Source organism: Phasianus colchicus, chromosome 4 (assembly GCF_987193195.1).
Source record: "Phasianus colchicus chromosome 4, bPhaCol1.hap1.1, whole genome shotgun sequence".
Taxonomy (NCBI): domain Eukaryota; kingdom Metazoa; phylum Chordata; class Aves; order Galliformes; family Phasianidae; genus Phasianus; species Phasianus colchicus.
In genome coordinates, this window is record NC_143439.1 from 61,339,898 (window position 1) to 61,354,184 (window position 14,287).

General features: G+C 39.4%; 1 protein-coding gene across 6 annotated transcripts in view; it reads left to right on the forward strand.

Annotated features, from left to right (window-relative positions):
* Positions 1–14,287, forward strand: part of SORCS2 (sortilin related VPS10 domain containing receptor 2) — a 564,376-nt gene that overhangs the window by 8,964 nt on the left and 541,125 nt on the right. For all 6 annotated transcript variants that reach the window (XM_090139694.1, XM_090139696.1, XM_090139695.1 and 3 more), the window contains exon 2: positions 809–900. In XM_090139694.1, coding sequence (XP_089995820.1) covers positions 887–900 — 14 coding nt within the window. In that variant the 5' untranslated portion in view covers positions 809–886. The remainder of the gene's footprint in view (positions 1–808; positions 901–14,287) is intronic.

The following is a 14,287-nucleotide window of genomic DNA, read 5'->3' on the forward strand; positions in this document are numbered from 1 at the left end:
AGACAACCTCAGGACACAAATCCTAGAACATTGGCCTAAGAGAGCTTGGGGTGCTCCTTCAGAGCCTAGAGCCAAAGGCCACGGATGGATTTATATTGGACTTCTGAAGGTCATCTTGTCCACCACCCACTCTGAGGCAGGCCGCCTGAAGCTGGTTGTCCAAGAGCGTGTCCAGGTGGCTTCTGAATGTCTCTGAGAGGCTGTACAGTCTCTTGGGGCAACCTGTCTCAGTGTTAAGTCATGCTCATAATGAAAAGCTGTTTTATGGTATCAAGGACAAAGCATAAGTATAGTACATGCACAAATATATATAATGGTCAGGCTAACTTGGTGCCAGGATATTAGCATGTCTGTTTGACAAATGTACTGATGTGTGTCTCAGACTGAATGGAACACTTGAAATGTGTTTCATGTTTGGAAACATGCAGTGCTAGTAATGGAATTACAAAGATCCCCATCCCCGAGTTTTTATCTCCTTTTAGTCATATCAAACTTGGTGTATTTCTCCCTGTTTATTAAAAAGAAGATAAGATTGATTCATATGATTTAACCATAAATGTTTATCTGCTACTTGGACTATATTGAAAATAAAATTCATTAGGTTTAATGAGAAAACTACTGATATCAAGAACAAAAATAAATAAATATAAGCCGTACTGAGAATTCATCCTCTTATATTTTATTCTAACTTAGAGAAGATAGGGTACAGACAATTTTTCAGCTGCAGTACATTTTCTCATTTTCATTATGCAGAGCTAAAATTATCCTTGCTGTAATTTTTCTGAAATCAGTGGTATTCTTCTGCTAGGTGTGAGAGTGACCTGCTCTGATGGACCTGCTGTTCCAGGACACGCTACACTCCAGCGGGTTTCTTCCCTTCAGTTGAATGCAAACATACAGGTAAAAATTGTTTACTTCTGCAGCTTTCTATATGATTATAAGCAGCGTAGAAAGGGGAGCACAGTAACTTAAATCTGTGGCTTTCAGTTGGATGATATGAGCTTTTTTTTTTTTTTTTGCCTCAGAGGAGGATGCTGTTCTACATCCTGTAGCTTAGTTTGAAATTCTTTATTGCATCCCTGATTAGGCAGAAGCCTTCCATAGAAACAAATCAGGATTAGAACCTGGGAGGTGTTCAAGTTTGATATCATCTATGCAGTATTAGGAAATCACAGTGAAGAGGGTGGGGGAGAGGCTTTGACTTCTTTAAATAATCAATTTTCTTTTATTGTTGTATCAAAATATGTTGTGATTATTTAAAAAAAGAAAGAAAGAAAGGATGACGGGAATTTTTCCAGCAGTTCTCATTTCATGAAATGTGTGTCAGAAAGAAATAGTGGAGCACAAGATTTATATAGGAGTTAGGACTGCACTGTGCTTTAATATCCAGCCTTTATTTTGAAATTATCACATTTCTACCTATTAGGCCATACAGACTGCAATTGAGTGATTTCTATTAAATGAAAATTCATATTTCACTCCCAGTGCTTCTTATTCAAATCTTCCTTATATTGATGTGAAAATCTGACTTTTTTGTAAAGCTGCTTCACTTTTTGCCCCCACTGTGGAAGTATTGTGTGTCTAGAAATGTGTTCCTTTTTCCTGTTTACTTATTTTTGTTTAACAAATTGTCTTACTCTCATCAGTAGCTCGTGAATGATATGGATTTCTGTAAGAAGTATGAATTTTTAATGAACATTGTAAATATTAATTTAAAACGTGAGAAGCCAATAACTGAGATGTTAATGCAGCCTTGGAGATCTTCCTGCTTCTGAGGTGATAAAAATAACGTGGGGTTAAGAACATGAAAAGCAATGTGTCTTGGGGAGGATGTGGACGCCCTGTCCCTGAATGCATTCAAGGCAGGCTGGATGTGGCTCTGGGCAGCCTGATTTAGTGCTTGGTGACCCTGCCTGTGGCAGAGGGGTTGAAACTAGATGATTATTATGGTCCTTTTCAACCAGGCCATTCTATGATTCTGTGACGTGCTGTAATGATAATAAAGCAGAGGTAGGATGTAGAAATATAGGATATTTAGATTGTGAAACAAAGACTAATAGCTTCTTTCTTTTTTGGGAGATGAAGAATCATAGAACCACGTAGGCTGGAAAAGACCTTCACGGAAGTATTGCTGGGGAGGAGGTAGTTCTGCCCAATGGAATAAATTTCTCTGCATAACTTGCCATTCTTGGTGTATTTTTATTCATCTGTCAAGTCACTGGTTTTGACAGATTATTAATTGTTACTATGCAGTCAGTTTTGTAGCAGGAAGTTAAGAGATTGGTTGTAGTCCTGCCCCAGGACTTTGACTCTTTTTTTTTTTTTTTTTTTGGTGCTGTCACTGAAAAGTGATTTTAGAAGATTCTGTATGATAAGAGGTACCATCCTTCAGCTGATATGTTAAATTGAGGTCACTTCTGCCAATGGCCCTCTTAAAAATCACCTCTGTGTCTTGTCAAACATTCCATTTCACAGTGAAATTAATTCTGAAAATCAAGGACTGTGTATGAAATATTACTGAGCCCATAATGGTGGCTCTGTTTGCCCTATATTCATTGTGTTGCTGGTATTTCACTTACAATTTTTGTCAGGACTTACATTATAAAACTCAATTTTACTCCGTTCTATATCACAAAGCAGCATATGTCACACTAACTCCACTGAGCAGAGTAAGATTACTACATGAAATCTTATATCATCTTGTGATATATATACACACAAGATTACTCAGAAAATAACTTGTCACCACTGTAGACACTTCATGGTTGCTGCAAAAACCACTCCATACTGAAGGTCACATGTGTGCACGCACTGATTTAACAGCTCTATTCACCCTTTGCTAGAACAGTGCTGCTGGAAGAATGACAAGAGGCTACGAAAGCATCATACTTTCAAGGAGAGCTTTCTGATCCCTTCTGTTTAAAGGACTAAAGTCCAGTATATTAAAAGGAAATAAAACTTTGGAACTGCTTTATATTGTGAAAATAAAAGCACCCTCAATTCTTTTTGACCTCAAACACTTTTGACTCCAAAAGTGTTGCAGACCTTGCCATAGAGCACACCTTACTGATGGCAGTGCTAGTTTTGGTACTTTCAGATTGCTAATTCCTTGGTTTAGGTCATGTTGTTGTGTTGTTTTCTTTTTCTTTTATGAATACAGATAAATACTTCAAGTAGTTCTGTGTCTCTGGATCTTTCAGCTGATGCTTTATAAAGTCCTCTCAGATTCTTAGTATAGATTCAACTCTTATAATCCATTCACAGGAAGAATTAGGACATCTGTATTTGGGTGCCTATCGCTCTTCCATGCTTCTTTACTTGTGCTGTGTGCTTTTCTCCTTGAAGCATTTCAGAAGCGATTCTGAGGGCTTCTTATCTCTGTTGCTCTCATGAACATCTACTTAGATTTTGCTGATTTGCAATCTTCTGAAGTGCAACCTCTTCCATTAGTGTCCTGTGCATTTGTAGTGGCTCCTGAAAGCCTCGGCTTTTCTTTTGTTCTGTCCCTTTCAAACAGACATAGTCAATATTGCGGACTCACTTTTTGTGTGTTTTGACTAACTGTGTATCTAGAAATTAAGTTCATTTTGGTTATGTGATGCTGGTTGATTTAAAACAAACAAAAAGACCCCAGTAATTTCCTTTTGTTTCTATAGGATGCATTTGATAAGAATCCACAACATTCCTTTTTTTTCTTTTTGCCAGCATGCATGACTTGTGCCTCCTTAAGTGACTTGGCTTCATGGCTTTCCTTCATGAAATGGTCTGCATTGTACAGGTGCTTTTGAACCTTGTCTTATCAGAGTCAATGGAGGCAGCTCGGTTTACATCCAAGGAAAGCAGAAACATTGACTTGTTTCCTCTGTTTGCAAAGTTTTGGGAGCAGCAGTCCATGGCAAGGGTTGGTGACAAGCCACTATAAATTAATAATAGCAATGCTAGCATACTTTCTTGCAACGTAAATGTGAATCATGGCCTGAACTTGTATTTCACTTGTACAAGGATGCTTGAATCTTACTTTGTAATAGAACAGCAACTTCTAACATTAAGAATATGCTTTTTTTTTTTTTTTTTTTTTTCTCACTTTTGAGGTCTGGGTTGTGGTGCAGATTGCCCACACCAGCATAGTGTGAATGTGATTAGATTTTTGTCATGAGTTATTAATAGTGAGCACTGCTGCCTTATTTTAAATTGCTGAATTGCAGAGCTATGTGTTATGGGCTTTGGAGTCTTTCTGCAGTAGGTGAATGGATTAATGCTACCCGTGTCATAACTATCATGTAACAACCTAATGGTTATATGTTGTGTACACAGTCTGTTTTTCTTTTATATACATCCTTTTGTTTGTCTTTAAGGCAGAACTTACAAGCAATTATCATAGCTCTTTCTGAGGTGCCAGCTTCTGCACAAGGCCTGGTCTGCCTGCTTCATCAATTTTGGCTTGTCTTAAAAAGGCACCACTAAACCGGTGGACTTAAATCAGTGCTAGAATCTGTACAGATGCTGAGGAAACATGGACAGTCATGCTATCCATAGGGTGGGTAAAGTGATGAATACACTCTTCAGTAGGAAGCTAGCACACCTGCTGCCAGGTGTCAGATTGGTGCAGTGCAGTGCAAAATCAGCCCGTTTATCTCCAGCCACAGCTGGCATGGTTTAAGGTGAGCCTTGCTCCTACGTTGAAGTAAATGAGGAGGACTCAAACTTTCTGGTTTGATGGCTCTGATGGAAGGGGACTATCTTTCATTCAGCTGATGGCATGAAGCAGCTTTTAGGGGAGTAATGCCTTTAACAGCTTCAAAAAGCTGCTAAAAGGCGAATTTATATTTTTAAGTTTTGTACCATAAAAATGTACATATAAAATCTCATATACTCAAGGAAGCAGATGCAGACCACATAGGTCTAAGCCAGATTAAAGCAATGCACAACTGCCTAAATATTAATGCACAGTATTTCAATATATCATTTGTTAAGTCCATGTAAGGCACAGAGATCGGAAGAGAAGAAAGCACTCTACATTACAAAAATTACCAAGTTCTGCTTTCTAAATCAACTGAGGTATTAGAAAGAATAAATGTCATGGAAAGTCAATAAGGCTTGACTCCTGGGTAACTCATGTTATTTTAAATGTCATGCTCTGTACTAAAAAGTGACTCATCTTGTACATGTTACTGAATCTTCCTGGGAAATGATCGAGGTTTAAGCTAATGTGTGTGAAAGTAGAAGCTGCTCCTAAGCCATCAATTTCTGTTTTTTTTTTTTTTTTTTTTTTTTTTTTAATTATTATTATTCTTTAAATATTGGCCCCCCAGAAAGGGGTCTAAAAGAGAAAACAGCTGATAAACTAAAGGTGACCTAGTAAAGATACATGTCAAAGAAAACAGGGGTGTCAAATGTTGTTTGAGAAAGGAATGTTACATAGAGGCAGATACTCCCCTGGCTCTTAGATGTAGTTCAGCTGAGAAGTACTTGAGATTTTCCAAGAAATATTCCACTGAAGTTGTATTTATGTTAAAATAAACATTGTTTCATGTTGAGGGGCAGAATGCTTATAGTGTTTTCCAGTTTTTCTCTCTCCAGACTCTGCCTAACTGTTTCTGAAGTAATGCAGAAGGTTTTGTTTGTCAAATATTTAGTTGTTAACTTTGAGTTTCAGGATGTTTTCTTCAGGAAAGTTGGTTTTCTGGTTCAGTTGGAACCAACAGCATCAGATTGTAGTGATAATTTTATATGCCCTGGTCTTGACTCATCTTTCATGTTTGTCTTGTACTCAGCCAAACATACTGAAAGCACTAGGTCAGACTCTATTAACTAACAAGATTGTTTTTATCAAGAAATAAAAAATAAAAATAAATTGTTACCTGAGATCAGAATCTGGTGTTCAGTTTCCTTTCTTGAACTTGAAGTATCTTTCCTAATTTTCTCTGTGAACATCAGAGAGATTTTTGCAGAGAAACATCTTTCAGTCCACAACAGGAGTTGAAATATTTTTTCTTGCTTCAATTCTAACCCGATAGCTGCTTGATTATAGTATTCTCCTGAATGATGCCATTGAAAAGATCTGACAGTTAATAAGTCTGTTTCCAATGCTGTGTACTTTGGCTGTAGATAGCATTCCAGGTGGAAAATTGGCACAGCAGGTGTCAGCTCAGGATACTTAGAATGCTTCCTCCTCCTGCTACCAAATAAAGCAAAGGAAACCTTGTAAGGATTTTGTGGTTTCATGTTCCACTAAGCTTTTTATTCTTGTTACTCATAATTTCCTTCCCACACAACCTTCCACAAGTTTCTTGAATGAATGATGGTGTACAAAAAGGTGAGGAGAAGGACTCAGGGTGCTGCATGCAGGGCTGCATCACCTCAGTCCCTGAAGACCTCATGGAGCAAGTCCTGCTGGAAACCTCTTTGTAGGCATACAGAGAGCAAGAAGGTAACTTAGAGCAGCACCAGTAATTCTGACCAATTAGTCACCATCTAGAAAGAAATCACTTCTCTGTGGATGAATTAATAGCAGTGGATGTTGTTTATGCTGAAACAGCTTCTGACACAGCCTCCAATGCTGTGTTCAAAGCTGCTTCACTTCTCTTTTGCACAAGAGGTCAAAACTGGACACACTGCTCTATGTGGTTCTTGTAACTAATGAACTGCTGCTTAGACATGGGGGAGACATGAATTGGACAGTGATTGGAAGGCTGGGCCATTGGCTTAAATAGGAGCAATGAATGATTTGGAGTAAAACTGACAGATAGCAGCAAGTGGTCAGTGCTGGGACTGATATTGCTAAACATCTTCAGGAGGAGTGGGCTGGCAGAAGCCTCACAATGTTTATGAGGCAAATGTTCACACGGCAGAACTGTGATTCTGCCAAGACAAATTAGCACAGGCTGCAAGCCAACTGACTAGAAAACAGCTCTGCAGAAAGACTTGAGAGTCCTGGTGGACAACAAGATGGTGGGTCAGCAGGAACGTGCTCAGAGCAGCAAAGGCAAATTGTTTACCAGTCTGCCTTATCAAGATCAAGTTAGCAGATCAAGTGGTTATTCTCCTCTATTCATTACTTACAAGACCTCACGTGGAGCAGTATTTTTGACCTTCTGTGCAAGAGAGGAATGAAGAAGCTGGAGGAAATCCAACAGGGATTGAGTAAGATGGTTAGGGAGCTGTGGCATTGGGAAGCTAAGGAAACATAAGGAAAAGTTGAGAGAGCTGTGCTTGTTTATCCTGGACAAGTGAAAGCCAAGGAAGGATCTCAGAGGTGGTCTTCTACTACCTCAAGGAGGGATATATGGAGGATGGAACAAGAACTTCAGAGCAAAAGAACAAAATGCAATGGGCACAAGTTGCTATATGGAAAATCCAAAGGCATTAGGAAAACTTCTTAGACGTTATGTAATTTTATTTTACTGTGAGGGTGCTTAAAAACTGGAACAGGTCGCTCAAAGAGACTGTCGAGTCTCCATCCTTGCAGGTGCTGTTGCTTGGTTAGTCACTTGAAACTTGCCCTTTTTTGTGGAGAAGGTTGGACTTGATGACCTCCAGAGGTCTCTCTCAAGCCAAACTATTATCTAATTATCCCATTCTATAATAAGCCTTCACCAGCAGACACGACATCCTTCTGAGATGGAGGAAAGATGTAGGGAAGAAGCATGAGGCTTGGAAGTTGCTCTGTGGGCACTTGTGGAAGATTCTTTAGATTTTGATTAGTTCTTGAGTTAGATCTCCATGTTTTCAGGGTGTATTCGTCCTTTAGGAGTCTCACAGAGCTCTGTTAATGCCACAGCAGCAGCAAGGGCCCAGCATACCAGACACAAGACTGACTCTCTGAGTTGGATTCCTGACTTGACCATGCTGTTGTTCTGCTGCTCTACAGGTCTCCATGGTTTTGCCCTCCCGTTCCTTCCGTATTTAGACTGCAAACTGTTTGTCACGAGTTGTTTTACATACCGCCTTATATTGAGTTGCTTTAGCTACATGGGCTCATATTGAGTATGGCTGTAAACACTTTTTTATTTTATTTATTTATTTTGAAAATGCCATCTGAGATTAACAGTGCACAAAATACAAGGTATTACAGCTGGAATTCCCTCAGACTACATTTGTTGCGCGATACTGAGAGAAAATTAAAGTCTTCCATGCTGTACTGCTCTCTGTAAGAGGCTTAAATAAGCTTGCACTGTGTGTTGAAATGTTAGCAGTAGTGACTGGAGCTGGGATTGAATTAGAGTAATCTGTGAGGAGAGAAGCTGAAGAGCCTTGTTACAGTTAATGGAGCAAGATGAGAGAAAAGATCTGTATTTGCTCATAAGATTCTGCTTGTCACCAAATAAAAACAAAGCTTTGAGACTTTACCTGGGGCTAAAATCCTTATGCAGCTTGCTGGAAGGCTTTGTGTTCATTCTGTGGTGTTAATTCCTGCAGGGTAGTGTGAACTCGACTTCCAATTAACATTGATGTAAAGTGCTTACAGGATTTATGAGCTAGAATTAAGAAAAATAACCAGTGTGGACTGTTGCCATAGCTCTGGAGATTCTCTTTTAGCCAACTGTACTGCCACTAAAATTACTTCTGGCAAAGTATTGCAACTTGATTTCTTTCCTTTTCCAAAATGGAAGGAAATGCCAGCTCACACTGTAGACATGCGTTTCTGGCAGCTTTTTGCAAAGGCAACTGAATGAGCTTGAAATGAAGAGTTCAGTGACCCTGTGAATCATTCTCATCTCATTGATACCTGTGAGGCCATAAAAGAGCAACTGTAATGCTCAGTCCACAGCTGGGGCAGATTCACTCTCTTCTGGAAGAGAATCTCCCATGGGTGACTGTTATTCCTTTCTCCTGAGTGTTGTAACTGTGAGTATGCCTGAGATGTGGTGTGGGTGCTTCAGCAGCACTGGGGTTGGAATAATCCCCCGTTGGGTTTGCTCCTACGCACAGTGGCTGCTGAGCTAATTCTGGTGGTTGGCTGAAGGAACTGCTATTTCCTTGTTTTTCACAGAGTGCATAGAGCCCACAGATTTGAGTCAGATCAGGATGGGGCTGAAGCTTTTAGAAATACAAGTAGGTGTCAGAGTCTTTATATTTTTCTTTTTTAGACAGAAAAGATTCTCAACTACTGAGGGTATGGAGCCATGGCTTAAGTTATTCTGGAAACAATACTTATAAAATAAATGCTAGTTGTAAGTTTATATTAACTTGTCATTTGCTCAGTTTGGCTCTGGTAGAGCTAACTATGACCATATTTTAGGTGACTCAGAAGGCTTTGAATTTTATTTCTGCCCCTGCTTATTTGATAATGAAGTTCCAAGATGTGATCTAGGAGTAAGTCGTAATTATATGCACCTAGAAAGGTAGCATTGGTCTTGAGGATAAATCACAGGACTTGATGGCAGGAGGTGTAGGTTCTTTCTGCTTCATTACCTTTGTGATTTCCAGCAAGTTGCTAGGTTTTGGGGTCTCAGGGTGCCTATCTGCTTAAGAGGGCTCAAAAACCCTGGGAAATGCAGCAGGGAGTAAGCATTTCTACGTATGTGAGAACTTTTAATGGACTATTGTGTGAAAGTTAATGATATGGTTCTGTAAGTCGCAAGCTGAGATCACCCATGTAGCATATTTCTGTTAAAAACATTGCTGCTGCCTTTAGTTCTGCATTTCTAAAACTAGAGTGCACATGAATGGAAAACAGTGTAACTGCTTCAAGTCTATGAAAAGAGAGTATTGGAGCTCCTGACTTAATGCTGTGGCAAAATTGCTGCCTATGGTAACAGTAGCTGGTTTTGCCATGGTCAATATTACCACGTAACTTCAGAAGAACTTAAAATACTTCAGAAATTAAAGGGGTATAATTTAGCCCTGACTAAGTAGTTAAGAAGAAGTCTCTTACAACAGCAAAATTTGTGACTGAAAATTCTAACATGACAATTGTAGAAAAACTGATCGACAGCTTTGATGCTATGCACAAAATGGACAGAGTAACTTGACTTCTTTATCAAAAACATTTACATGTTGAATGATTGTTTTGGTTGGTTTGGTGTCTATTATAGAACATAACTGCTGTACAGGTGACACCTGGGAAATAGTTAAGTAAAAAGACAATTGTGAAATGTATTTTAAATAAAATGATAAAAATTATCATTTTTCTTTCTTCTTTCTTCTTTCTTCTTTCTTCTTTCTTCTTTGTTCTTTTCTTTTTTTGGAACACATGTATATGTTATGTTACAATAACATAGCTAAATATAATGTTAGCTGAAAAAGAAATACCTATGCACATAATTCTGGAACATTTTTTTGGACTTTTGTGAATGATGTTATTATGTGATAGAAGAGAGGTCACAGTTATGTTCTTCCTCTGGGCTTCCCTCCCCCCCCCCCCCCCAAGAAAGCACATTACATTGAAATATGTTGAAGTAAATTTGGAAGAGAATTCTGTGCAATATTCTGTCCTTCTTTGTGAGTTCTTCTCTGAAACAGTGATCCAGAATGATGAAATTCTATGGAAACATTAATAAAAGCAAGAAAGATTCCTTGAGGTACAGTGATCTCAAGCTGTATAAGACTTTAAAATTTCTGTGTCCTTAAGGATTTTGTAGCTTTCCTAGGAGGGTATAGGACTAATTAATTGCCTTGTAGCACAGAAAAGGCTGAGTAATTTTTTTCCCACAAAATTATAATTCTGGTACTTTACATCTCTATCTTTCTAGTTCATTGATGTTTACACTGATTAAAGTTGGATTTGAGAACAGACACTAACCTTAGAGTCCTTGGTGTATGCACACTGTACAAAGATAACTCCCTACTCCTGGTTTTACTAATGGTCTTATTTCAATAGGACTTGTCACAAGGTTAAACACTTTGTGGGTTCAGGGGCTTTTAGATTGATTCTGTTAACCAGTGTCTCACTCCATATTTTAGCTTGAGATTTCTGTGTCTCCTGCATTAGATTGACAAATAGAGGATCATAGAATCCTTAGAGTTGGAAGGGATCTTTAAAGGTCTTCTAGTCCAATTCCCCTGCAATGAACAGCAACATCTGAAGCTCCATCAGGTTGTTCAGGGTCTGATCCACCTGATGAGGTGTCCACCACATCTCTGGGCAGCCCGTGTGATGTGCCAGTGCCTCAACACCTTCGCTGTAAAGGACTTTTTCTTTATATCTAACCTTAATCTACCCTCTTTAAGCTTGGAACTGTTTCCCCTTGTTCTGTCACAACTGACCTTGCTAAGGTGTTTGTCTCCTCCTTTCCTGTATCTCCCCTTTAGACATTTAAAGGCCACCCTCAGGTCACCTCAGAACTTTCTCTTCTCCAAGCTGAACAGACCCGGCTCTTTCAGCCTGTCTTCATAGCAGAGGTGTTCCATCCCTTGGATCATTTTTGTGGTCCTCCTCTGGGCACGCTCCAACAGGATTTTACTGGTGTTTGTAAAATGCTTTGAAATCCATGTGTGAATGGTGTTCTAAAAGTGAAAAGCTGTTCTTTGGCAATGGCAGGTAAAACAGACATTGCTTTGAATATGAACCGTGGAGTTATCTTCAGTGGTTCCCTTATCATTACTTGATTTTATGAAAAAATAACTAAAACAATGGAGTATGACTAGGCTTGTTAAAAACATATTTTGTTATTAAGCATCCTATAAAGAGCAGACTGTAATATCAATTACTGGCTTCGGTGGTTTTGGGAAATGGGAGTGCCAAAGTGCTTATAGGAAAGCCAATATGCACCGATGGCACAGTCATTGATTTTTGTAGGACAATGGGAGTCAAAGATGGAAATTGATATTGCAGTGATGTCCTGGGTAATTGACCATTTAAGTGATTTGGTAGTATCCTGTAGGCAAGGGAAGAGATGCTCCTCTTCATGCCTGTTCCATAGTAATGAGTTTAGTACTTTGTCTTTTATGCTTGTTTCTTTTGTAGTAGGGCTCTTAGTACTTGATCTTGACTTGAGAGTACTTGGCATCTTGCAGGATCAGGAATTGTGCCTGCTGAAGCTTACTGCATTTAGTTTAATTGTAGTATTTTATTCACTGTTACTGACTTTGTTTATCCCACAAGGAACATACCGAAAGGAAGAGGGGGAGGGCATCATAACCCATAATAGTAGAAAGAAGGAACTAATTTTAAACTGCTTTGAAACATGCTTTCGATAAGCAGTGCTGTCTTCCCAAGTGGCCAAGAACTTAACTATTGCAGAGAACTGTGGTAAACTGAAGTTTTCCTCTGGTGGCATAACATAGTGTATTGACTACTCTTAATTACAAAGACTGACTAAAATGGGTTTTCTAATCTAGGGAAATTGTCAAGTGGATAGGACCAAAAACCAGAAATATTTATCAGGATGGGAATTTATAGTGAGGGTCATACAGAGGGTTAATAAAAGACTTAATAGATATTTGATTAAAAGGCAGATCAGCAATTACAGTCCAATAGGTTGCTTATAATCATTGCTTTTAACTGTCCATTAAACCTAATGATACTGTCAACTGTAATACATAAATCTTATACCGGCTTTCTAACATGTTGTCATTTAACCTTTATAAAATATTTATAAATGGAACTTTGCTGCAAGTGTAGCCTATATTTTGTGTTTTTTGGTTTCCGCTCTGCAGCATTCACCTTATTGTGCCAATCAACATTGTCGTACTGCTTCCTTGAACTCCCCCATCTGCCTATATCTAAGAAAAGAGAATTTTCCTTAGATTACTGTCCTCATGCTACTGTGGAAATATGAATATGCATTCTGTCACACACAAATACTATTAATGTCTTCTAGAAAAAATCTGTTTGGGAAGTGCCAGAATGAATGTTACCTGCCCTGAACGAGGTGTGTGTACCCCGATGGTAAGGGCTCCCATCTCACAGCTTGTGAAATTGAGACTGTGTGATGTCACACATAAAGCAGTGCTCAGTGCTCATCCTCTTCCTCCTGTGCCGTGACATCCTGCCATGTGGCAGTACCCACCTAGTAGTGTGGGTGGAAGGAAGGCCCAGAGATGTGTCATTTGGTGGATTCACTGGTGGCCCGTTTCGAAGCAGGTTACTCTTTCTGAGGCAGATCTCTCAGCTAGTACCACTTACTGCATATTTATTTGCATCAAGCAGTTGCAGTTTGGATGAGCTACATTGCTTTAAGAGGCAGTTAAACCAGGAGATCCACTGCAAGTATGTACCAAATTTGCCCTAGTCCATAATCTTGGGGACTGAAACCATAAATTACCCTCAGCACCGTGAAGTTCCCATGCATGAATCAGACATGCCAAGAAAAGACTCACAAACTTCTGCCAGTTTGTAAAACACCTGGAAAGTGTTCCTAGCACTACACAAAGGCCTACAGGGCATTTATGTGTGACATTTTCTGTTGCTGACCACTCCTCAACTCCTTGAAACTTGTTCCTTTTTTCTTTTCTGGGACAGCTCACACCTCAAAACTCTGTATTTATCAGTGCTGAATGTGGTGCAATCTCTGTTTGCTGAGTCTGGTTCGGACAGCTCTACTGTCTCTTTTTTTTTTTTTTTTTTTCTCCTCTTATTAATTTACACAGCTCATTGCTTTCTTTCTGAATGGAATATCTTCTGTTTCTGCCTCCCAGAAGATCCAACAATGGACATGCTGCAGCCCTAGAAATGTATTTATGTTTATTATCTTGTGCTGTGAGAAAGGTGAAAGTTTCTCAGATGGCAGAGTAACCCAGTGGCTATCCCAGGAGCTTGCTGATGTCAGGATTGCTTCTAAGTGCCAGAGGGCTGGTGCTTCTTTGTGCAAGTCAGTGTTGCACAAAGTGCAGGAAGAGGAAGGTTCTCTTGAAAACAGCTGCGTTTTGGGAAGGCACAATGGATGCACACTTGTTCATCACAGAATCATAGGAAGTCCTAAGTACAAAGGGACCCATGAGGATCATTGAGTTCAGCTCGTGGCTCCACACAGAACCATGCATCCAAAAATCAGACCATATGTCTGAGCATTGTTCAGGTGCTTCTTGAACCTCTAGAAGGCTCAGTGCCATGACCACTTCCCTGGGGAGCCCTTTCCAGTGCCTAACCACCCTCTGGTGAATTAAATCCAAGTTGCTTTTCAGGGGAAGTACACTTCTGAGGCTGCCATCCACCTGGATGTGTGCACTCTGGGCCCTGGGGCACCTGGATAATTCACTAATACCACACCTGCAAAAAAAAACATTGACATCAAGGAACGCTTTTTTTATGTTAGCGTTTTCATACTCGATAAGAGTACTTTTGCACAGTAGAACTAAGGAGCCCACCTCCATCCCCTAGAAGCAATACAGACAAGAAAAACCT